This window comes from Odocoileus virginianus, chromosome 24, assembly GCF_023699985.2.
Source record: "Odocoileus virginianus isolate 20LAN1187 ecotype Illinois chromosome 24, Ovbor_1.2, whole genome shotgun sequence".
Lineage (NCBI taxonomy): Eukaryota > Metazoa > Chordata > Mammalia > Artiodactyla > Cervidae > Odocoileus > Odocoileus virginianus.
Window position 1 is genome coordinate 37,487,154 of NC_069697.1, and position 27,376 is coordinate 37,514,529.

General features: G+C 37.4%; 1 protein-coding gene across 5 annotated transcripts in view; it reads right to left on the reverse strand.

The window, feature by feature from the left end:
* Window positions 1-27,376, reverse strand: part of LRRK2 (leucine rich repeat kinase 2) — a 192,376-nt gene that overhangs the window by 156,237 nt on the left and 8,763 nt on the right. For all 5 annotated transcript variants that reach the window (XR_011483287.1, XM_070454571.1, XM_070454570.1 and 2 more), the window contains 7 exons: window positions 25,330-25,464; window positions 22,820-22,954; window positions 11,556-11,687; window positions 8,947-9,066; window positions 8,356-8,498; window positions 8,183-8,262; window positions 6,452-6,558 (listed from right to left, as the gene is read on the reverse strand). Coding sequence is in view for 4 of the 5 variants with exons in the window: in XM_070454571.1 (XP_070310672.1) it covers window positions 6,452-6,558; window positions 8,183-8,262; window positions 8,356-8,498; window positions 8,947-9,066; window positions 11,556-11,687; window positions 22,820-22,954; window positions 25,330-25,464 (852 nt within the window). In the remaining variant the exon portion in view is untranslated. The remainder of the gene's footprint in view (window positions 1-6,451; window positions 6,559-8,182; window positions 8,263-8,355; window positions 8,499-8,946; window positions 9,067-11,555; window positions 11,688-22,819; window positions 22,955-25,329; window positions 25,465-27,376) is intronic.

Genomic DNA, 27,376 nt, shown 5'->3' on the forward strand with positions numbered 1-27,376 from the left:
CAAAAAAGAAGAGAACAAAAGAAGAAAGGAACAAAAAGAACTACAAAAAAAGCATCCAAAACAATGAGCAAATAGAAATAAGCACACACTAGACACAGGCTACCCACTCCAGTATTCTTGGGCTTCCCTGGCAGCTTGGATGGTAAAGAATACACCTGCAGTGCAGGAGACCTGGGTTCGATCCCTAGGGTGGGATGATTCCCTGGAGGCAGGGCAACAACCCACCCCAGTATTCTTGCCTGGAGAAGCCCCAAGGACAGAAGAGCCTGATGGGCTACAGTCCATAGGGTTGCAAAGAGTTGGACGCAACTGAGCGACTAAGCACACAGCATAATTAATTACTTCAGATATAAAGGGACTAAATGTTTCAATCAAAAGAAAATAATAGTTGAATGAATAATAAAATAAGATCCATGTATATACTACCTACAGGAGACTCAATTCAGATCTAAAGACACAGACAGACTGAAAGTGAGGGGATGAAAACAGGTAACCCGTGCAAATAGAAAAGAAAAGAAAGCAAGAGTAGCAATAATCGTATCAGACTAAGTAGACTTTAAATAAAGGCTGTAACAAATGACAAGGAAGGACATTACACAGTAATAAAGGGATCAGTCAACAAGAAAATATAACAACTGTAAATAAATATGTGCCCAACATAGTAATAACTAAATGCATAAAGCAAATATTAACAAACATACAGAGAGAAGTGACAGCAACACAGCAATAGTAGAGAACTTTAACACTTAACTTACATCAGTGGGCTGATCATGCAAACAGAAAATTAGTAGGAAAACACTGTCCTTAAACAATGAATCAGATGGACTTAATAGATATGTTAGCACATTCTATCCAAAAGTAGCGGAATAAATATTGCTTTCAAGTGCACACAGAACATTTTCCAAGATAAATCATGTGCTAGGCCACAAAACTAGTCCCAATAAATTTAGAAAGACTGAAATCATTATCAAGAATCTTTTCCTATGTTCCCTGGTGGCTCAGACTGTAAAGAATCTGCCTGCAATGCAGGAGACCCAGGTTCCACCTCTGGATCAGGAAGATACCCTGGGAAAGGGAATGGCAACCCACTCCAGTACTCTTGCCTGGAGAATTCCATGGAAGAGGAGCCTGGCAGGCTACAGCCCACAGGATCGCAAAGAGCTGGACCTGACTGAGAGACTAACACTTTCATGCTTTTCCTACCATGACACTGTGGGACTAGAAATCAACTATGAGAAAAAATTACAAATTACACAAGTACATGCAAGCTAAACAACCAATGGGTCCTTGAAGACATCAAATTGCAAATGAAAAAATAAATAGAGTAAAAATAAACTAAATAGAGACTAAAATATCAATAGAAAATATTAATGAAACTTAGAGCCAGTCCTCTGAGAAGATAAACTAAATTGGTTTAGTTTGATAAATAGGGCTTCCCAAGTGGTGCTAGTGGTAAAGAATATGCCTGTCAATGTGGGAGATACAAGAGATGAAGGCTTGATCCTCAGGTTGGGAAAATTCCCTGGAGAAGGAAATGGCAACCCACTCCAGTATTCTTGCCTGGAAAACCCCATGGACAGAGGAGCCTGGCAGGCTACAGTCCATGGGGCCGCAAAGACTCGGACACAGCCGAGCAACTAAGCAGTCACACATAAACAAAACAAACAAAAGAACAAATTCTATGGGATGCAGCAGAAACAAACAAACAAAAAAATTCTATAGGATGCAGCAGAAGTAGTTCTAAGAAGGAACTATATAGCAATACAAGCATATCTAGGAAACAACAATCTCAAACAACCAACCTAACCTTATACATAAAGGAATGAGAGAAAGAAGAACAAGCTAAATCTAAAATTAGTACAGGGAAATAAATCACAAAGATCAGAGAAGAAATAAACTAAAAAGAGACTAAAAATCAATAGAAAATATTAGTGAAACTTAGAGCTGGTCCTCTAAAAATATAAACTAAATTGGTAAACCAATAAACAGACACATCCAATAAAAAAAGAAAGAGACAGGGAGGACCTGGGCCCAAATCAATACAGGACCTAATTACTTTTAAAGGTTTTTGCACAGCAAAGGAGACTATGCACAACACAAAAAGACAACCTTCAAAATGGGAGAAAATAACTGCAAATGAACCAACTGACACAGGATAATGTCCAAAATATGCAAGGAGCTCATGCAGCTCAATATCAGAAAAAACAAACCACCCAATTAAAAAATGGGCTGAAGACCTAAACAGATACTTCTTCAAAGAAGACATATAGATGGCCAACAAACACAGGAAATGATGCTCAACATCATTCATTATTAGAAAAATCAAAACTACAATGAGGTATCACCTCACACTAGGCAGAAGGGCTATCATCAAAAAGTCTACAAACAACAAATTCTGGAGAGGATATGGAGAAAAGGGAACCCTCTTACACTGTTGGTGAAAATGCAAATTGATACAGCCACTATGGAAAACAGAATAGAGATTACTTAAGAAACTAGGATTGAAACTACTATATGATGCAGCAATCCCACTACTGGGCATATACTCTGAGAAAAACCATTAATTCAAAAAGACACATGTACCCCAAGGTTCACAGCCGCACTACTTATAATAGCCAGGACATGGAAGCAGCCTAGATGAATGGATAAAGAAGATATGGCACATATATACAATGGAATATTACTCAGCCATAAAAAGGAATGAATTTGACTCAGTTGTATTGAGGTGGATGAACCCAGAACCTGTTTTACAGAGTGAAGTAAGTCAGAAAGAGTAAAACAAATATATATTATCACATATATATGGAATCTATAAAAACATTATTGATGAACCTATCTGCAGAGCAGGAATAGACATGGAGCTGTAGAGAACAAACTTGTGGACATGGAAAGAAAGGTGAGGGAACAAACTGAAAAAGTAGCATTGACATATATACACTACTATGTGCAAAACAGATCCTAGTGGGAAGCTGCTATAAACACAGGGAGCTCAGCGTGGTGCTCTGTGATAACCTAGAGGGGTGGGGTGGGAGGTGAGAGGAGGCTCATGGAGGGGATATATGTATACTCAGAGCTGACTCACGCTACGGCATAGCAGAAGCCAGTACAACATTGTAAAGCAATTATCCACCAATGAAAAATAAACAATAAATCACAATCAAAACCACAGAAATATAAAGAATCATAAGAGATCACTACAATTACATGACTATAAAATGGACAACCTAGAAGAAAAGGACAAATTCCTCAAAATATACAATCTCCCAAGACTGAAGCAGAAAGAAATAGAAAATACAGACTGATTACCAGTAATGAAACTGAATCAGTAAATAAACAACAACCAAAAAAAAAACAAGTAAACAAAAGAAAAAAAAATTTTTTCAACAAACAAAAGTCTAGCAGCAGAGAGCTTCAAAGATGAATTCTACCAAACACTTAAAGAATAGTAAATGCCCCTACTTCTCAAACTATTCTAAAAACTGAAGGGAAAGGAATGCTTCCAAACCCATTCTACAAGGTCAGCATCACCCTGACACCAAAACCAAAGATATCACACAGAAAAAAAGAAAATTACAGGCCAATATCACTGATAAGTATAGATACAGAAATCCTCAGCAAAATATTAGCAAACTGAATTCAACAATACATTAAAGGAATCATACAGCATGATTCATTCCTGGGATGCAAAGATGGCTCAATATTCACAAATCAGTCAATGGGATACACCACACTAACAAATTGAAGAAGGAAAATAGCATATGATGATACCAAGAGGCAAAAACAAGTTTTGACAAAATTTAGTATCAATTTATGATAAAAACTCTGAACAAAATTAGTTCAGAGGGAGGCTATCTCAAAATAATAAAGGCCTTATATGAAAAGGTAAACCTATAGCCAATATCATACTCAATCAGGAAAGCTGAAAACATTTCCTCTAAGATCAGGAAAAAGGCAAGGATGCTCACTCACTTCATTTCTATTCAACACAGTGTTAAAAGTACCAGCCACAAAAGACAGAAATACAGGGAATCAAAATGGGAGAGGACTGTCACTGTTTGCAGATGACATAATATATACAAAGAAAATTCTAAAGATTCCACCAAAAATACTAGAACTAATAAATGAACTCAGTAAAGTTGCAGGTGCAAAGTTAATATACAGAAATATGTATGTTTCTGTATACTAAGAATGAACAGTCAGAAAAGAAAATTAAGACAACAATCCCATATACAACTGTATTGGAAAGAATAAATCTAACTAAGGATGTAAAAGACCTATACTCAAAAAACTATAGGCACTGGTGAAAGAAAATGAAGACACAAAGAAATGAAAAGCTATACTGTGTTCATGAATTGGAAGATTTAATACTGCTAAAACAACCAAATTATCCCAGGCAATCTACAGATTCAATGCAATCGCTATCAAAACATCAATGGCACTTTTCACAGAACGAGAACAAACCATTCTAAACTGTGTATGAAAACACAAAATACCACAAATAGCCAAAATCTTGAAAAAGAAAAAACTGAAGGTATCATGAGCCCTGATTTCAAACTATACTGGAAAGTTATAGGAATCAATACAATATGATAGTGGCAAAAATAAATAAATAAATAAATAAATAAATAAATAAATGGAACAAACTAGAGAGCCCAGAAATGAAAACTTAGATGTTCATTTAATCTCCAACAAAGTATGCAAAAATATATGATAGGGAAGACAGCTTATTCCATAAATGGTGTTAAGAAAACTGCACAATTACATACAAAAGAATCAAACTAGAGTTCTTTTCACATGATATACAAAAATAAACTCAAAACAGATTAAATAATTAAGTGAAAACCTGAAACCATAAAACTCCAAAAAGAAAAGAAGCAGTATGCTCTTTGACAATGATCTTAGCAATATTTTTTTTCAGTCTGTCTCCTCAGGCAAGGGAATGAAAAGCAAAAATGAATAATGGGACTGCTGCTGCTGCTGCTAAGTCCCTTCAGTCGTGTCCGACTCTGTGCGACCCCATAGACGGCAGCCCACCAGGCTCTTCTGTCCCTGGGATTCTCCAGGCAAGAACACTGGAGTGGGTTGCCATTTCCTTCTCCAATGCATGAAAGTGAAAAGTGAAAGTGAAGTCGCTCAGTCACGTCCGACTCTTCGCGACCCCATGGACTGCAGCCCACCAGGCTCCTCCGTCCATGGGATTTTCCAGGCAAGAGTACTGGAGTGGGCTGCCATTGCCTTCTCCGGCTGTCTCCTCCCTAAGATGCCTCAACAAAAGCAGCAAAGTCCAGTGTTCATTTTAAAGAGTGAGACGCGCCCCCCAGCCCAGGCCTCCGCACAGCAGAAGAAGGGAGACTCAAGAAGAGCAGCTCCCCTTTCTGCCACTTCCACTGACTCATCCTTTGAGAGCAACCCCGATCAATCTCTCAGGGCTTGGCCAGCCCAAGCCTTTTATGATGGTTTTTCAGTGCCTTCAGAGGTGAAGTGAGAAAGAAAGAAAACAAAGAAGTGATTTTCCTCTTGATCTGAATTAAATAATCATGTAGGGAAACACATATGAGGAGGCTTTATTCACTCTACTCGGGTTCTCTACTAAAAGTTGATGCTAACACTGGTCTTTTTTTTCAAGCTTTCAGTGTTTTTCTGTATTTTTCTCCCTTCAAGAATATCCTTCAAGAGCTGCCAAGTCCTAATGCTTTTATGATTAGTTTTCTCCCAAGACTTTCTGGCCGTATTTCCTATTTATTAGGGTTGAGCCCTAATAAGAGCAGCCTGAGACTCAATTCTAAACCTCAAGAGTTCTTCCAAAGGTATAACAGCTATTTTTCTCTCCTAAATAATGGAAAGCTGTAAGATTTACATGTAAAAGACTGTTTTTTTTTATTTTTATAATGGATAATTTTAGAATATTTTATAATGGTGAATCTCTCTCCATCCACTGCATTCCCAAGAAAAAAACACAGGAACAGTGTATAAGGGAAACTGGGGCGGAAAAGTGACCATTTGGCCACTGTTACAAATATTCAAAACAGTACCACTGAACACAAGCTAAAAGTTCATCCATAAGAAATTGGATCAAAAATGAGGACATAGGTATACACTGGGAAACTACACAACCATCAAACATGGTAATGTGGGAATTTATATTTAGCAACATAAAAAAAGAAATGTAAAATTTGGTTATAAAAGACTATAATAGGATCCCATTTCTCCAAAAAACATAAAATGTATTGTATATGTCAAGTGTTGAAGTACATACACAGAAATCCAGAAGACATACATCAAAATGTTATTTTCATCTTTATCTTTTTACCTATTTGTCAATATATCTATATATCAGATATATATATTTATATATTTGAAGTTTTTTACAATTATCACTTTTATAATTTTTAAAGTTATATATAAAAACAAACATGCTTCATTATACTAAAAAATATGGTGTACCTCTTACCATTTTGTTCTAACAGAGTTGACAAAGCATTTGCAGATGCCTGGAAGACTTCTTTTGATGAAGAATGCATCAGCATGGACAGCATCACCTCCCTGTGAGCAGGGAACCTTTCACAAATTCAACCACAACATTAATAGTAATCTCTTTAATAATTAACTCAAATATTCACTTACTGTTATCTAATCTAACAACCAATAAGGGCAGATAAACAGTATTTTATGCCACCTCTACTCACAGGAGAGAATTACAGTTAAGCAGTGTTCTATTTACATTATATAGATATATATATAGTGTTCTATTTACATTACATTATATACTACTAATAAAGTAGTATTTCTGTTTCTTCAAATTAGATAAACAGTAGAAGGAGAAAATAGAAGAAACTCAGTAGATATATAAATAGGTGCTAAGAGTAAAAAGATTAGGTGAGAAAAAGGAGATGATGTAAGCAAAAAGGAAAAATTAGGATTCATAAAGAAGTAGAGTGAAAATTTTTAATTTAGAGCATAAATATATTTTAAAGATGTATTTATTTTAGCAGTCTCCTGTGAATTTTAAGGGATTAGTATCTATGAATTGAAATTTTTATAAATTGCAGCATAAACCAACCTTATCCTAACTTCCTTAAGATATTGCTCAAAGCAGATTAGTTTCCATTCAAACTAGAGACATTTAAATAAATAGAATCTGTCATTTACTGCCTTCTAATTGGCAGTAGATCACTATGGAAACAAGGGCTTCCCTGATAGCTCAGTTGGAAAAGAATCCACCTGCAATGCAGGAGACCCTGGTTTGATTCCTAGATCAGGAAGACCCCTGGAGAAGGGATAGACTGCCCACTCCAGTATTCTTGGGCTTCCCTTGTGGCTCAGCTGGTAAAGAATCCACCTGCAATGTGGGAGACCTGGGTTTGATCCCTGAGTTGGGAAGATTCCCTGGAGAAGGGAAAGGCTACCCACTCCAGTATTCTAGCCTTGAGAATTCCATGGGCTCTATAGTCCAGGGGGTCACAAAGAGTTGGACACGACTGAGAGCCTTTCACTTCACTATGGAAACAGGCTGTCAGAACATGAGGTGCAGAATATTACTATTTAAACTTCCAAGGTAAGTCATTCAAAATTTAAAATTGAGAGGATATGCAGAGCCAACAGTACAAACATTGTTCATGGACATGAAACAAATCAGACGTATAGAACTCCTGATTACAATGTGCATCTTTGTCTGGTCTTATGATGTTTAAATGGAGCTCCCATAGAAAGCATCCTCAAGAGCTGACAGTTATACAAATAACCCTCTCAAGAGAAGACAGGTTAACACCACCACATAAAGTGGGGAGTCACTAGAGGAGGCTTCTAACCATGTCTAATTACTGATATTGACAACCTCCAGGCTAGTAACCACAATAGAAAAGGTCACAGATGGCTCTGTGATTTCTGTCAGGTGAGAATAGTACTTTTAAATTATTAGCCAGAAAACTGAAAGGTTCTTTCTTGATGATTCATAACTTACTGAATGACTCTTGATTCTAAATTTCTCAGTAATAACTTTCACACAAAGAGAGTTTTACTAACTATTGAAGACAACAGGCATCAAAATACTATATATCCACAAGTATTTTACGGCAATACTTAATATAAATACTTATATCAAAAATATTTCAAACAAAAATTTCAGTGAATTGATTAAAAATATGACTAAAATTTTCTATCATATAAAATCAAAACTACTAACTGGCCATCTTCATCTCCAATCTTCTCATGTAAACTGTTTTGATACATAAGGAGATTATTCAGGGCCCAACAGGCAGCCTCCTGGATTTGGGAAGGAAAAAAAGAAACCTGTCAAAAAATAAACTATTGAACAAACAATTTTGAAGGACTATAAAATTTATGACAGAGTCAAACCTGCACATGCTTGTTCTTCCTATGCCAAGTTAATGCTTTGTAACAGGCTTCCAGCCAAAACAATTTATCTTCTTCTTCATCATCATCATTCTCCTGATTCTCATTCTTTTCCTCTAAGTCTTGGTTTAAGAAAATGGTCTCAGCTTTGGAAAAAAGTAAACATATAACTTATGTATACTTTGAGTGACCAACTCTTAAGGCCATTATTTTCAAACATTATCGACAGAGTACTGGTTAACTAAAAGATCTCTTTAATTTACATTACACACTTTATCATATTGCTATTCCATGTAGGTAAATCAGATGGGGGAGAGGGTACCAAACAAAACTAATAGGCTAGAGGAAAATTAACTAACAAAATGAACTGCTACTAATAAAGCTAAATCAAGGATATATTCACTGATATCTGATCTGGGATATTTATCACAACTTTCATTCCCTTGAAAGTATCCTCTATGAGAAAATGTTATCACATTAGGAAAAGAAAAAGCATTTAAGGGTTCCTTCTCCATATATAACTTTCCTGTTATAATGTCAACATTCAAGGTCAAATGCACCTGAAAGGATTTCCTTGTTAGTAAAGTTACTTACTGAGGAGTGCTAAGCAGCTGAGGGCTGCGATCTGTAATACTGCATTTTCGGAATACTGCTGCACCGCTTTCACCACAAACTCATGCACCTCATTTAATACCAAGATATTAAAGAAATTACCTAAAAGTTAAATGACATATTAGCAGAATTCTCATCCATGGAACTTATATTACCTTTACTTCTGTAACAGTATTTAAATCAACATATTTGAGTAGTGATAACTATTCTTAATTACATTAAAACATATTTACTGTAATTAAAATCACTTAGTGATTGCATAAAGAACTAAAAACATTTCATGCACTCATTCAACTATCTTGCTTAGACAACAGAAATGACTGGGCCAAAAACAATTGTATGTTTGAGTTATATTAACTTGTGTTCTTTGATCCCCTCTCATGTCTTGTTGCTGTTGTTTATTCGCAAAGTCTTGTCCGACTCTTTTGCAACCCCATGGACAGTAGCCCACCAGGCTCCTGTCCAAGGGATTTCCCACATGATAATACTGCAGTAGGTTGCCATTTCCTTCTCCTGGGGATCTTTCCAACCCAGGGATAGAACCCAGGTCTCCTGCATTAGCAAGTGAATTCTCTACCACAGAACCACCAGGGAAGTCCCCCTCTTGTCATCATCATAAAAAACCACGAGGTGGAGACTTCCCTGGTGGTCCAGTGGTTGAGAATCTGCCTTGCAGTGTGGGAAAGGGTTTGATTCCAGGTTGGGGCACTAAGGTCTCATATGACACAGAGCAACTGAACCGGAGAACCACACTACTGAACCCATGTGCCACAACTAGAGTCTATGCACCACAATGAAAAATGCCTCATGATTCAGTGAAGATCCCGCGGGCCACAACTAAGACCCAACACAGTCAAATAAATAAATATTCTTATACATGGCACTATAATATTCAGTGTACAAAACAGCTTAATTTTCCTGTCTTCTAAAAGATAAGAAAAAACCCTCCCTTGTCATTAAATGCTTTTACGATAACTCACTAACAATTACCACATTCCCTCATAGGAATAAGAATGAAACTTCTAGTTAGCTATATGTGTGATTAGATAATCCCTAAGATACACAGCCAGAATTGGAAAAGATCCTATATCTTTAAAAGCTTAAAGCCCACACTAATTATTAATCAAAGTTTCAAAATCAAAAAGCAGATTAACTGGTGCAATTCTTCTGTATCAGCATCTTTCTATGTTCATACCTCTTCCACATTCATCCATTAAGATGACATAATCCCCAGCCCTTAGTCTCTAGTTTTGGAAAGTCATTTCAAAAAAGATTCTTTTCTACTTTTATTGGCTTATCTAAACTTCAGTTGTCTCACCCTCTTTTCCCTACTATTATTTCTAAGTCACTGCCAACAGCTGTTCTACCACTGACCAACTTTGTGACTCTGAGCAAATACCAGTGGCCTTGTCTTATTTTTAGACAATTTAGGTGAAAATACATTATGTTACAAAAGCTGCCATAAAAAGATAAAAAGACAGCTTGACATTTTCAATACATAAAGCTGACCACCAAAACATTATTAGCCAGAACTATGAATCACTTTTTAAAAGACAGAATATACTATAGAAAAACAGAAAAAGGTAAATCAAGTATTCCACAAAAAAAGAAAGCACCAAGAGCAAAGAAATATTTGAAAAGATATTCAACTTCCTTTACAATTTTCATAGCAACATAGATGGTAGTAGCACAAAACAAGAAATAAACTGATGTCCATGGATAAGAGAATGGATAAATATATAGTGGTATGCCCACATAACAGAATACTACATACAACAATGCCACGCTTCCCAGGTGGGTCAATGGTAAAGAAACTGCCTGCCAATTCAGGAGGTGCATGTTCCATCCCTGGGTCAGGAAGATCCCCTGGAGGAGGAAATGACAACCCACTCCAGTATTCTTTCCTGGATAATCCCATGGACAGAGGAGCCTGGCAGGCTATGGTTCATGGGGTCACAAAGAGTCAGACACGACTGAGCACACACACTGCTCGCACATACAGCCATATACAACATATTCATCAGTCTCATAAACACAGTTTTTAAAAACTTGCAGAAGACAACATTCAGCATGACACCATTTTTATTAAGCAATGACAAGCAAACATTAACAATTTTATTTACAGAGATATATAAACACAATAAAATTTAATTTAGAGCAAAAGGCTTATTAACACAAAACTCTGGAGAGTGCTCACCTCTATAGAGAAAGTGGAAGAAGGGCAGAGCCCAGAGTAGCTTTATCAGCACTGGTAAAGCACTAATACTTAAGTTTGATGAGGAGTTCTTTTGCAATGCACTTCACATTTTCTGTATGTTATGTTTATTCTTTTGCATGCAATAAATATTTACATAATAATACTTCAAATATAGCATTAACAATAAGATAACACTTGTAATATTGCACACATTTATTTTTGCCACTCCTTTTAAAATTCCACCTAAGCATGGCATGACAGTTTGCTACTTTACAATATTTCCATCAACTGTATGTTGATCAGCTACCTATGCATCAACATACAACATATGTATGCTATATACACTTACATCATATATACTGTGATAAAAAATTAGCCAAGAGTTGTAACTTACCTAATGTAAGCCTATGGAGCAAGCAGCAACTCACTTCTTGAATTTTTTCACTGATAGGGAATGCTTTCATGGCTTCTACCACAATATTATAACACCTGACATTGCCACTCATGAGGACTTCAACATTACTACCTAAATTTAAAGAAATTATAATTATCAATAAGGCAATAATTTTCCCCATTGAAATATGCATACAAAAACATCTCACAGAGATTTTAAATACATGGCAGTATAATGGCTACAATACCAAATTTAAATGTCATTTTCTGTCAAATAGCTATAAAAATACTATGCTGTTCATTGTTAATGTAACAGACTTTAGAACTCATCTCTAGGACTAAGGGAAAGTTGCTTTATTCCTGTATCTTGGCTTAAAAATGTAAACAAATGGGGAAATCTGAAAATGCTTTTATGTAAGTCAAAATATGTAAAGTCCTGGCCGTTAGTTTTCAAATAAATGAATTTGAGGCCTGTTTCCTAATGAGGCAATATTCCATTGGATAGTAGATTTTAATTTTTCCTTTTTCTCAAACCATTAGAAAGAAAAGCAAGATTATATCACATAACAGAAGAGCTAGAATCAGCCATGATCTATTCCTATTCATTCCAGAAGGGCAGCAGAAGAATAGCCAGTGTAAAAGTCACAAAACCAAGCTTCCTGAAGGCTCTGCCAAGACAGGGAAAAGAATGGATGAAGGGGAGAGAAGAGGCAGAATATTAAAATATATGACTAAGAGATAAACATAAATGAACCACAGGGAAGGAAAGAATTCACTGGAAAAGGCAACTAATCAATAGAGAGAGTATATGAACCCATGGGGAGAAAATTAATTTATATGTCTCAATTAAATGTGTACTATTCTTAAAACAGAGAGGAAAAAGGTATGCAAAACAAATTTCTTCCTTTTTTGGCACAAACTTTTTTCCCTAAAAAATACATTTTTAATGCTTAAATTGTATTTTAAAAAACACTAAGTATGGAAAAAGACGTTGTAATTAAAGCAAATGGCATCTTAAAACAATTACCTGCTTATACTCAGTACCACAGATATGATTTGCTCTAGATTCAAAGGTAAAGTCTAAAACACTTGCTTTTGTATTTTAGTTGCCACTTTCTTTGACCTTTTCATTATGAATCAGCACATTTACAGTGAGGATATGTCAATGTGGGTAGGAAAAAATGAATTTCAAAAGAGCCAGTACAAAACAAATAAATGCATAGCCAAGGAAAGGCAAAATGAAAAACATATTCAGTTTGTTGGCAGTACATGACTCAGAGAAGTTTAAATTCCATTTTCCGGGGGTGGTCGTAAGATGGCAGAGGAATAGAATGGGGAGACCACTTTCCCCCCACAAATTCATTGAAAGATCATTTGAAGGCTAAGCAAATTCCATAAAACAACTTCTGAATGCTGGCATCAGACACCAGGCACCCAGAAAGGCAGCGCATTCTCTTCGAAAGGAGGTAGGACAAAATATAAAAGATAAAAAGAGAGCCAAAGAGTTAGGGATGGAGACCTGTCCAGGGGAGGGAGTTGTGAAGGAGGAGAAGTTTCCAAACACCAGGAAACCCTCTCACTGGCATGTCTGTGTAGAGTTTTGGACTCTCAGAGGGAAACATAACCACGAGGAAATAAAAAAAATCCACAGATTACGTGCCTAACCGCAACCCCCAGTGGAGAAATAGCCCAGATGCTCACATCCGCCAGCAGTGAGCGGGGGGCTGAACAGGGAGGCACGGGATTCCCCTCTCCCCCCCGACCCACCCCCACCAGCTGGAGGCAGACAGGCAGGCAAGCGACAGCCAGAGCTGGAAGGTGAGGGGCAATCTCGGCCCCAGAGAGAGCATCCTCCACCAAACTGTGAGCAGGCTCCCAGTTGCTAACCAAGCCTTCCTGGGATCCTGGACAGTTGACATCCACCAGGAGGGCTGCAGTCAGAGATCAGCTCCCCAGAGGAGACACACGCACACCTGAGCCGGCCCTCCCACTGCGCACCCAGGAAACCCAGGGGCTGGGACCAGGGAGATGATAAGATGCACCACCCACCTGGGGAGAGTGCGCTTGCCAACCACCTGGTCACTGGAGCTGCTTGGACCTGAGAAGGGCACAAAACGCAGGTCCAACAGAGTCTGTGCCTTTGTGGAGTACCCGAGAACCTGATCAGATAAGACCTGGGAAGTGCACGAAACCCTGAACCTGCTTTGGACAGTTCCCCTGCAGAGCAACCTGGGAGTGTAGACCAGGAAAGCACACACGCCAGTGTGGCCTAGACACTGAGAGCACTCCTTACACACACCAGTGATATTCGTTTGCAGTATTCCTCCCTCCCCACAGCACAACTGAACAAATGAGCCTAAATAAGTGACCACCTTCCCCGCCTTGTGTCAGGGTGGAAATTAGACACTGAAGAGACTTGCAAACAGAGGAAGCCAAAATAAACAAAGAATGCAAACTAGCACAGCCACTATGGAGAACAGTGTGGAGATTTCATAAAAAACTGGAAATAGAACTGCCATATGACCCAGCAATCCCACTCCTGGGCATACACACTGAGGAAACCAGATCTGAAAGAGACACATACACCCCAATGTTCATCGCAGCACTGTTTATAATAGCCAGGACATGCAAGCAACCTAGATGCCCATCAGCAGACGAATGGATAAGGAAGCTGTGGTACATATACACAATGGAATATTACTCAGCTGTTAAAAAGAATTCATTTGAATCAGTTCTAATGAGATGGATGAAACTGGAGCCCATTATACAGAGTGAAGTAAGCCAGAAAGATAAAGAACATTACAGCATACTAACACATATATATGGAATTTAGAAAGATGGTAACGATAACCCTATATGCAAAACAGAAAAAGAGACAAAGATGTACAGAACAGACTTTTGGACTCTGTGGGAGAAGGCGAGGGTGGGATGTTTCAAGAGAACAGCATGTATATTATCTATAGTGAAACAGATCACCAGTCCAGGTGGGATGCACGAGACAAGTGCTCAGGCCTGGTGCACTGGGAAGACCCAGAGGAATCGGGTGGAGAGGGAGGTGGGAGGGGAGATAGGGATGGGGAATACATGTAACTCCATGGCTGATCCATGTCAATGTATGACAAAACCCACTGCAATGTTGTGAAGTAATTAGCCTCCAACTAATAAAAATAAAAGAAAAAAAACAAAATAAAGAAGAGAGAACCACTTTGGAAGTGACAGGTGCAACAGATTAAAACCCTGTATTAGCACAGACTACATTGGAAGGGGCCTATAGACCTTGAGAAAAAGTATAAGCTGGAACAAGGAAGTATCTGAAACTGAACTGACCCCACACTGCCCTCAACAGCTCCAGAGAAATTCCTAGATATTTTACTATTATCATTTTCTTTTTTTTTTTTTTAGTTTTTAAGTTCTTTACTACTCCTTTAATTTTCATTTTTATAACCTACTATCACCTTGCCAAAAAAAGACCCTATTTTTAAAGCAAATTTCATATATTTTTTTATAATTTTTGTGATTTTGTTTTATTAATATTGTATTTTTGAGAAGTCTAACCTCCACTCTAGATTTTTAATCTTTGCTTTTTGGTATTTGTTATCAACTTCGTACCTTTAAGAATCCAGTCTTCAGTATCCATTTTTACTTAGGAGTGTGATTACTGGCTTGATTGCGCTCTCCCCCTTTTGACTCTCCTTTTTATCCCCCAGGTCACCACTAACTCCTCTCTCCTGCTTCTCTGCTCTACCCAACTCTGTGAATCTCTTTGGGTGTTCTGGGCTGTGGTGAACACCTAGGGAACTGTTTACTGGCTAGATCTGTCTCTCTCCTTTTGACTCTCCCTCTTCTCCTCCTGGTCACCTCTATCTCCTTCCTCCCTCTTCCCTTTTCTATGTAACTCCAGGAACCTCTCTGAGTGTTCCAGACTGTGGAGAGCACACAGGGAGTTGATTACTGGCTAGATTGCGCTCTCCCCTTATGAGTCCCCCTCTTCTCCTGGTCACCTCTACATCCCTCCTCCCTCTTCTCTTCTCCATTAACTCTGTGAATCTCTCTGGGTGTCCCTCACTGTGGAGAATCTTTTCACCATTACCTTACATGTTTTATCATCAGTGTGGTATGGATGGAGAAGACTTGAGGTTACTGTAAGAATAAGACAAAGCCAGAGTCAGGAGGCTTAAATTCAAAATGTGAGAACATCAGAAAACTCCTGAATCCAGGGAACATTAATCGACAAGAGCTCATACAAAAGCCTTCATACCTACACTGAAATCAAGCTCCATCCAAGAGCCAACAAGTTTCAGAGCAAGGCAAACCAAGCTAAATCTCCAGCAACACAGGAACATAACCCTAAGCATTAAAATACAGGCGGCCAAAAAGTCACACCAAACACACAGACACCTCAAAACTCACTACTGGACACTTCAGTGCACTCCAGAGAGAAGAGACCCAGCTCCACCCACCAGAACACCGGCACAAGCTTCCCTAATCAGTAAACCTTGACAAGCCACTCGTCCAACCCCACCCACATGGAGGAGCCTCCACAATAAAGAGGAACCACAAACTTCCAGCACAAACTTCCAGCCACCCCAAACACAGCAATCTAAACAAAATGAAAAGGCAGAGAAATATTCAGCAGGTGAAGGAACATGATAAATGCCCACTAAACCAAACAAAAGAGGAGGAGATAGGGAGTCTACCTGAAAGAGAATTTAGAATAATGATAGTAAAAATGATCCAAAATCTCGAAAACAAAATGGAGTTACAGTCAAACAGTCTGGAGACAAGGATTGGGAAGATGCAAGAAATGTTTGACAAGGAAATAGAAGCAATAAAAAAGAGTGAATCAATAGTGAATAATGCAATAACTGAGATCAAAAACACTCTGGAGGGAACCAACAGTAGAATAACTGAGGCAGAAGATAGGATAAGTGAGGTGGAAGATAGAATGGTGGAAATAAATGGAGCAGAGAGGATAAAGGAAAAAAGAATTAAAAGAAATGAGGATAACCTCAGAGACCTCTGGGACAATGTGAAATACCCCAACATTCAAATCATAGGAGTCCCAGAAGAAGAAGACAAAAGAAAGGTCATGAGAAAATACTTGAGGAGATAATAGTTGATAACTTCCCTAAAATGGGGAAGGAAATAGCCACCCAAGTCCAAGAAACCCATAGACTCTCAAACAAGATAAATCCAAGGCAAAACACCCCAAGACACATATTAATCAAATTAATGAAGATCAAAGACAAAGAACAAATATTAAAAGCAGAAAGGGAAAAACAACAAATAACACACAAGGGGATTCCCATAAGTATAAGAGCTGATCATTCCACAGAAACTCTTCAGGCCAGAAGGGAATGTCAGGACATACTTAAATGGATGAAAGAGAAAAATCTACAAGCCAGATTACTGTACCAGCAAGGATCTCATTCAGATATGATGGAGAAATCAAAAGCTTTACAGACAAGAAAAAGCTCAGAGAATTCAGCACCACCAAACCAGCTCTTCAGCAAATGCTAAAGGAGCTTCTCTAGACAGGAAACACAGAAAAGGTGTATAAACCCAAACCCAAAACAACAAAATAAATGGCAACAGGATCATACTTATCAACAATTACCTTAAATGTAAATGGATTGAAAGCACCAACCAAAAGACAAAGACTGGCTGAATGGATGTAAAAACAAGACCCCTATATATGCTGTCTACAAGAGACCAACCTCAAAACAAGGGACACATACGACTGAAAGTGAAGGGCTGGAAAAAGACATTTCACACAAATAGAGACCAAAAGAAAGCAGGAGTAGCAACACTCATATCAGATAAAATAGACTTTCAAATAAAGGCTGTGAAGAGAGACAAAGAAGGACACCACATAATGATCAAAGGATCAATCCAAGAGGAAGATATAACAATTATAAATATATATGCTCCCAACATAGGAGCACCGCAATATGTAAAGCAAATGCTAATGAGTATGAAAGGGAAAATTAACAGTAACACGATAATAGTGGGAGACTTTAATATCCCACTCACACCTATGGATAGATCAACTAAATAGAAAATTAGAAAGAAACACAAACTTTAAATGATACAATAGACCAGTTAGACCTGATTGATTTCTATAGGGCATTTCACCCCCAAAACAATGAATTTCACCTTTTCCTCAAGTGCACATAGAACCTTCTCCAGGATAAATCACATCCTGGGCCATAAATCGAGCCTTGGTAAATTCAAAAACAGTGAGATCATTCCAAGCATCTTTTCTGATCACAATGCGATAAGATTAGATGTCAACTACAGGAAAAAAACTACTAAAACTACAAACATATGGAGGCTAAACAACACGCTTCTGAATAACCAACAAATCACAGAAGAAATCAAAAAAAGAAACCAAAACATGAACAGAAACGAATGAAAACACAACAACCCCAAACCTATGGGATTCAGCAAAAGCAGTGCTAAGGGGAAGGTTCACAGCAACACAAGCTTACTTCAAGAAACAAGAGAAAAATCAAACAAATAACCTAACTCTACACCTAAAGCAACTAGGAAAAGAAGAAATGAAGAACTCCAGGGTTAGTAGAAGGAAAGAAATCATAAAAAATAGGGCAGAAATAAATGAAAAAGAAACAAAGGAGACCACAGCAAAAATCAACAAAGCTAAAAGCTGGTTCTTCGAGAAGATAAATAAAATAGACAAACCATTAGCCAGACTCATCAAGAAAAAATGGGAGAAGAATCAAATCAACAAAATTAGATGAAAATGGAGAAATTGCAACAAACAATACAGAAATACAAAGGCTCATAAGAGACTACTATCAGCAACTATATGCAAATAAAATGGACAACTTGGAAGAAATGGACAAATTCTTAGAAAACTATTACTTTCCAAAACTGAACCAGGAAGAAATAGAATATCATAACAGACACATCACAAGCATGGAAATCAAAATTGTAATCAGAAATCTTCCAACAAACAAAAGCCCAGGACCAGACAGCTTCACAGCTGAATTCTACCAAAAATTTAGAGACGAGCTAACACCTATCCTACTCAAACTCTTCAAGAAAATTGCAGAGGAAGGTAAACTTCCAAACTCATTCTATGAGGCCACCATCACCCTAATACCAAAACCAGACAAAGATGCCACAAAAAAAGAAAACTACAGGCCAATATCACTGATGAACATAGATGCAAAAATCCTTAACAAAATTCTAGCAAACAGAATCCAACAACATATTAAAAAGGTCATACATCATGACCAAGTGGGCTTTATCCCAGGGATTCAAGGATTCTTTAATATCTGCAAATCAATCAATGTGATACACCACATTGTATCATGGATGTTGAATTTTGTCAACAGCTTTCTCTGCATCTATTGAAAGATAAAAACCATATGATTATCTCAATAGATGCAGAGAAAGCCTTTGACAAAATTCAACACCCATTTATGATTAAAACTCTCCAGAAAGCAGGCATAGAAGGAACATACCTCAACATAATAAAAGCTATATATGATAAACCCACAGCAAACATTATCCTCAATAGTGAAAAATTGAAAGCATTCCCCTAAAGCCAGGAACAAGACAAGGGTGCCCACTCTCACCACTACTATTCAACATAGTTTTGGAAGTTTTAGCCACAGCAATCAGAGAACAAAAATGAATAAAAGGAATCCAGATTGGAAAAGAAGAAGTAAAACTCTCACTGCAGATGACAGGATCCTCTACGTAGAAAACCCCAGAGACTCCACCAGAAAACTACTAGAGCTAATCAATTAATATAGTAAAGTTGCAGGATATAAAATTAACACACAGAAATCCCTTATATTCTTATACACTAACAATGAGAAAACAGAAAGAGAAATTAAGGAAACAATTCCATTCACCATTGCAGTGAAAAGAATAAAATACTTAGGAATAAATCTACCTAAAAAAACAAAAGACCTATACATAGAAAACTATAAAATACTGACGAAAGAAATCAAAGAGGACACAAACAGATGGAGAAGTATACCATGTTCATGGATTAGAAGAATCAATATTGTCAAAATGGCTATACTGCCCAAAGCAATCTATAGATTCAATGCAATCCCTATCAAGCTACCAAAGGTATTTTTCACAGAACTAGAACAAATAATTTCACAATTTGTATGGAGATACAAAAAACCTTGAAAAGCCAGAGCAATCTTGAGAAAGAAGAATGGAACTGAAGGAATCAACCTGCCTGACCTCAGACTATACTACAAAGCTACAGTCATCAGGAGAGTATGGTACTGGCACAAAGACAGAAATATAGATCAATGGAACAAAATAGAAAGCCCAGAGATAAATCCACGCATGTATGGACACCTTATCTTTGACAAAAGAGGCAAGAATATACAATGGAGAAAAGACAATCTCTTTAACAAGTGGTGCTGGGAAAACTGGTCAACCACTTGTAAAAGAATGAAACTAGAACACTTTCTAACACCATACACAAAAATAAACTCAAAATGGATTAAAGATCAAAATGTAAGACCAGAAATTATAAAACTCCTAGAGGAAAACATAGGCAAAACACTCTCTGACAAAAATCACAACAGGATCCTCTATGACCCACCTCCCAGAGTAATGGAAATAAAAGCAAAAGTAAACAAATGGGACCTAATGAAACTTAAAAGCTTTTGCACAATGAAGGAAACTATAAGCAAGGTGAAAAGACAGCCTTCAGAATGGGAGAAAATAACAGCAACCGAAGCAACTGACAAAGAATTAATCTCAAAAATATACAAGCAGCTCCTGTAGCTCAATTCCAGAAGAATAAAAGACCCAATCAAAAAATGGGCCAAAGAACTAAACAGACATTTCTCCAAGGAAGACATACAGATGGCTAACAAACATATGAAAAGATGCTCAACATCACTCATTATCAGAGAAATGCAAATCAAAGCCACAATGAGGTACCATCTCATGCTGGTCAGAATGGCTGCTATCGAAAAGTCTACAAACAATAAATGCTGGAGAGGGTGCAGAGAAAAGGGAACCCTCTTACACTGTTGGTGGGAATGCAAACTAGTACAGCCGCTATGGAGAACAGTGTGGAGATTCCTTAAAACCTGGAAATAGAACTGCCATACAACCCAGCAATCCTACTGCTGGGCATGCACACTGAGGAAACCAAAATTGAAAGAGACGTGTACCCCAATGTTCACCGCAGTACTGTTTACAATAGCCAGGAAGTGGAAGCAACCTAAATGTCCATTGGCAGACAAATGGATAAGAAAGTTGTGGTACATATACACAATGGAATATTACTGAGGTATTAAAAAGAATGCATTTGAATCAGTTCTAATGAGGTGGATGAAACTGGAGTCTATTATACAGAGTGAAGTCAGAAAGAAAAACACCAACACAGTATATTAATGCATAAATATGGAATTTAGAAAGATGGTAACGATGACCCTATATGGGAGACAGCAAAAGAGACACAGGTGTAAAGAACAGTCTTTTGGACTCTGTGGGAAAAGGTGAGGGTGGGATAATTTGAGAGAATAGCATTGAAACATGTATTATCATATGTGAAATAGATCACCAGTCCAGGTTCAATGCATGAGACAGGGTGCTCAGGGTTGGTGCACTGGGATGACCCTGAGAGATGGGGTGTGGGGGAGGGGGGGGTTCAGGATGGGGAACACATGTACACCTACAGCTGATTCATGTCAATGTATGGCAAAAACCACTACAATATTGTAAAGTAATTAGCCTCCAATTAACATAAATTAATTTAAAAATAAATAAAACAAATTCCATTTTCCACTATTGTTCAGCCCCATCTACTTTTAAGAGTTTAACTTTCCATGAATAAGATTTTATAACTTTACTAAGAAAGGGCTTTCTTTCACAAGAGTTTTTACTGAAGTCTCATATCTATAAGATTCCATGTCTGAAATCATATGTTTATTATATATAATATATTTACTATGTATGTATGAGATACAAAGTTTTTAGTAATACTGTCAAAGTTTTAACCACATTTATTATATCACATTCAGAGAAGGCAATGGCACCCCACTCCAGTACTCTTGCCTGGAAAATCCCATGGATGGAGGAGCCTGGTAGGCTGCAGTCCATGGGGTCGCAAAGAGTCGGACATGACTGAGCGACTTCACTTTCACTTTTCACTTTTATGCATTGGAGAAGGAAACGGCAACCCACTCCAGTGTTCTTGCCTGGAGAATCCCAGGGATGGGGTCGCACAGTGTCGGACACGACTGAAGTGACTTAGCAGTAGCATTATATTACATTACCAGGTACTACTCTACATTTTTAACATTATTTAAGTGATCTAATCCTCACAACTTTACACATGTGAAGATGAAATTATTACCCCATAAATGCACGTGTAAATCCTGTACAAGCCCAAATAGGTAATAAATGAAATACAAAATGCTCAAGTGTGCTTATAAAACAGAAGGAATTGAAATCTGAAGTAATAGATGCATTCACTGATGGCATACACAGCAAATTAATTTTTTGTACTTTTTTTATTATAAAAGTGGCTAGATTTCAAAGCATCACCAAAATGCTAACCAAGAATCAAGACAAAGTTCAAACTCCTTCCTGTGGCTTTTCAGGCCTTTTAGCATCTGATTATGTCTCCAGCCTCATCCACTAATTCTTATCAAGCCCTTATCTCACCTCCATTAATCAGCATACAAGTAGATGCTCAGCTCTCTACATGTGCATTTCACACACACATGCATCCACACACTTGCAAATATAGTTTACTGAGCTACTTTTATCATCTTGATTTTTCTATGCTTTCTTGCTCTAGGATCTTTACACTTTAAGATGTCCACCCCAGGGTTACTGCCTGCACTTCTATTTCATCTCACATTTTTCTGCACACAAAGCTGTCCTCATCATTCAAGACTCTGCTGAGAGATCTTGCCTCACTCCCTGTTTGTTCTCATAACCCTAGGTACTTCTGCCAACATTTGCCTTATAATACTCTGTAATCACTTCTGTGCTTATCTGTATCTTGTACAGTACTATGGGAGTACAAAAGGCAAGAAATATTTATATTTTTGCTACTATTTCTCCAGCACAAAGACCAGAGCCAGCAGCAGTACTAAATCAAGAAACAAAAATTAATCAGATGAATAAACAAAGAATGGCTTTATCACCTACAGGTCTCCAATAAAGACATTTTTGAAACACACTCAGAAAGAACATATATTGCAATTTTCAAGTTCAAGAAAGAAACCATGTATGCAGGCTACTTACAAGGAATTGCTAAGGAATGTAAACAGTGCAGTACATGAAGCACAATTTCCTCTTCATCTTCAAAATTTTTTAATGCACTTAGCAATATCATATAATCTTTATTTTCAACAAATTCAGTCAGTTGCTCCTCTGAAACTAAAAAATGAAAGACAAAACACTCAAAGAGCTGAAACATGATTTAAAAGTTTAATTACTCAAAAATATAATATTCAAGATAATTCATGATAAGACAGTATACACAACAGACATAAATTAAAGGCTATACTTTAGCAAATATCCCTTCCTAGGAATTTTATAATAAGAAAACAAGGTATTGAGGTAAAATAATTTTGTTTTGACCCATATCAGTTACTATTAGTTACTCCATGTTTTGAAATGTAGTGACTAGTTCTCAGAAAACCAAAATTATTTACAATTTCATTTGAAAGATTCTAGAGAAAACTAATCTATGACTAACAAAGATGGCCTATTGAAGTGAACATATGACAATACTTAAAAAGGAGTGGTTACTGGTACACTGTTGAAGGGCAGCTAAGCTAAATGCATCAGTTCAAGAGGGATGAACTTCAGCAAATGACAAGTAATGAGACTTCAAAATACTCTATCTTAATGGTCTTGATTTCATCAGAGAACAACAAATGTCCTCATTAATTTTCATAATTAGTCTTTGGATCAAGCAGTGAGCTTCATTTAGAGTCATTTTATTGGGTGGGAACCTCAAAAACATGTATGAAAATCTGGTTTATCTGGACTGAAAATAACACTGACATAAATCTTAGAAAATGCAGCACTCTTCATGATCAACATTAATTTCTGTTGTTCAACTTTATACCAGTAGTCCATGTAATATAATGTGAAATTGACTGGGTTCTTCTAATAAAGGTGGAATATCACCAAATCTTCTCATTTTATGGAACAGTTTCCAGAGCATAGTTCTAAATTTTGAAAATTAACTTTACCGGTGTCACTAAGTCCTGGGGAACCTGATACTCTTCAAAACTTCAGAAGTGTTTCTACTCTACACTTACAATCACAATATTGTTAGCATTGATCTTTCTATCACAGTGAGATCTCCTTTTCAACATTCCTTGGTGCCTCTTCACAGGTCCTGGATCCCACAATGCTGGTGAGAGTTATGTTAACCCTTCTTTCCTGAATACCGATGTGCCCTTAAACTGCAGCACAGAAGATTACAAGCTCTCAAGACAATAACTCCTCAAACTCAATTCTGCCCAATTCTTATCAAAAGCTTAGTTGCCAGATGTAACATTTAGAGAAGATAGCCTGAGAGACATGCACCTCCTCCATTCCTCTCCTCCACCAAGCCCCTTCACCAGAGAGCTGAGGCCCAGGCCCAAGCTGTGCCCTTTGATAGTCTCTTTCACTGAAATGACACTTTGTGTTCCTTACAGAATGTCTGCATTTTATCACCTCATCCAGGGAGACTCAAGGAGGATTTTCTCCAAGTCTCCCATGATTGCTTCTTCTGGTTAATGGGTTTACTTTTATTTCAAGTAACTTTGTAATCAATGATGTTTCTGCCTCTTTTCTTTGCCTGATAGAAATCAAAGGACCAAATTTCTGGTCCATCTCTCTGCAAAGATACAGGATCTGAAGTAAGCAATAAATTTAACCTAGCATCATATTTTCCCCTCACCCATTTCCTCATTCATTTTTTTCCCTCTAATGTATGATAAATATCTATAAACTATTTGAATTTCTTTTGGAATAAGGCAGGAAATTAAACAGTATAAGGTGATCTACTCCATTCCTGGAGCTACCAGAAACTGGAATAGGTAAACTGGTATGGACACAGGACCCACTGAGGTTCTTATTCTAAACCCCTACCATTGTTGGCTCTCACAATGACACAAAAGGTGCTCTCAAAAAACTTAGTCAACTGAACTGTATTGGAGATAACTAGCTGTGTGCCCTCAGGCAGGTTACTCATTTCACTTCTCTGATCCATTTCGTCAAGCCAGTGGAAGAACCAAAGGTTCCAACTAACTATAAAATTACATGGTTATCTCTGTCATCAATCTCAGTGTTATGTGATAAAATACATATTAGTCTTAGTCCTAAGGGACACTTTGTAAGCTTTCTGTTCTTTATCCAGAGCCTTGAGCAATTTCTAAAATCTCTGGTGATGACTCAACATCATAAACCCAAATTTAAGTTGTGCTTGACTCCATCGTTTCACTTTTTTCTTTTTTAACTCCTACACATCCAGTTTACAAAGTGAACCTATGCCTTGTGAAGCAATGGAAGAAAGTTTACTACAATTGCATAATTTATAATCCATGAATGCAATTTATTCTGTAAAAAACAAGCAATGTTTCTGAATTAACTCCATTACCTACCCTTGACTGACAATTCAAATTTTAGTAAATAGTACAGTTTTAAATATCTTCTTATCATGATATTTAATCCTACTTCTCCTGCTATAAACCCTTATAAACCCTTTTTTCTTATATAAATATCAAAATAAAGAGTTTGACATTTTTAAATACCTCTCTCAAACAGCACATGTAAAACTTTACATCCAAGTTTCTGGACTTCATCACTGGCTGAAAATGTGCGCATGGCATCAAAGATTAACAAGAAAATATCATTTTCTTCATCCAATATCAGCAAAGTGATTTTACCTATTTTGAAGAGAACAATAAGCTCCAAGTAAATAGCTGCTTTAACATTTAATGTCTTAATTTTTACATGAGGGCTATGATGGTTAGTGAACTTCTCTTTTTGATGAACCACTTAGTTGCCCCAGCTGTTAGCCCTATCAAGTTCTATGGTCTTTCTAAATGAGATAAATCCCCAGTACACTTTCCTATAACTTATGATTCCCAATAAATGACCATTACCAAGACCTCTTGCCCCAAACTCCTGAAATATTTCTGCCTTTTAGACAACATCATCTGAATGCTCCGTGGCCACCCCAAACCTCACCTACTCCAACTGTGTCTCTTCATCAATGATACCACCTTGGATCCAATAGTTACCAGAGAAACTTAAGTCATCTTCCTTCTTTCATTCTCCCTCTCTCTTCTCATTCTCTGCCCAACAAAAGAATCAACTCATACTAAGTCCTTCAAGTTTAACCTCTAAATATTTCAAAAATTCCTTTTGAACTAGGCCCCTTCATTTCTATTTTGTCTGGACCCCATCACCTCTCACCTAGAATGCAAACACAATTGCTTAACTGCTCTGCTTGGTGCAAACTCCTACCTAACTAGTTGATCCCCTGCACTATATTTCTAAAACACAAATGTGATCTATAATTCCCTTTGAAGTCTCCTAAGACATTCTCATACTCCTCAGTCTGACAAACAAGACTCTTCACAGATTTCATGTATCTCATCAGCCTCACGTCCCTCCCTGCACTACTGACTCCAAACACGCTAAGCTCTCTGCTCATCACAAACACATTTCTTTTGATATAAATTTTTGCATTCACACTAGCTGAGTGGAATGCCCTTGCCCTTTTCTACCCCAAATATAATGCTACCTTAATTTCAAGGCATAACATAAACAGTACCTATTCGGTTAATAAAAACTGTAGGGGGGTAGTCACAGCATACACGTGTACAGCACATAACGTATCAGACATAGGTTGAAGTATTGACAGTTCACTCAAACATGTGTAAACCACCACAGCCCCACAAGGTAAGTGCAATCCTCATATCAGAGATGAGAAAACAGCCTCAGAAGTGACCCAGTAACTCTGCCCAAAGTAGAACAAACAAGAGTCAGAGCTGGATTAAAATTTAGACAGGTCATGGACATGCCCTTAAATAAGCCCAGCTTCTCTCTGTGTTCCTATGGTGGTTTTCTTCCTATCTCTGTCATGGTACTTTTCTCATTAAACTAAAATTATCTCTTTAAATGCTTTTTAAAGCATTGGGCTGTTGAATTCTGTGGCCACATGAGGCTACTTAAACTCAAATTTAAATTAAGTAAAACTAAATAAAATTAAAATTTAGCTCCTCACATTCCCCATGTTCAACCACCAAATATGGCTACAAGCCATGAATTTAAACATGCACAGTATTTCCTCCATTGCAGAAAATTATATTAGACAATGGTGCTGGACTGTGAACTTCTTCATTGCAGGAACTCTGCCTCAGCTGTCTGAGAGTTCTCTAGTAGCCAGCGTAGCAGTAAGTGCCCAATAACTATCACATCAGTTAACAAATAAGACAAACAAACAGTGGTTCACAAATTAGCCTCAAATAAAGTATCTGAAATGAACTCTAAAACACATTACAAACTTCCCTAAAAACTCAAAATTCTCAATGTTATATAGAAGAAATTAACTAGTTTTTTGCAAAACATATCAAATTTCCTAACTGTCTGCATGCTGCTAATCTCAACATATTCATATTGGGAGATTTTTCAAATTCATAAACCACCTGTCCACCGCCAAATGGAGAATAAACCTTCACATACTCCCAAAAAAGACTCCCAAGGATGAGTTTAAAATAAATCACGATTAAGACTAGTTTGGAGGAATAAAGGACAAACCACTCCACTATTCTTGCCTGGAGAATCCCATAG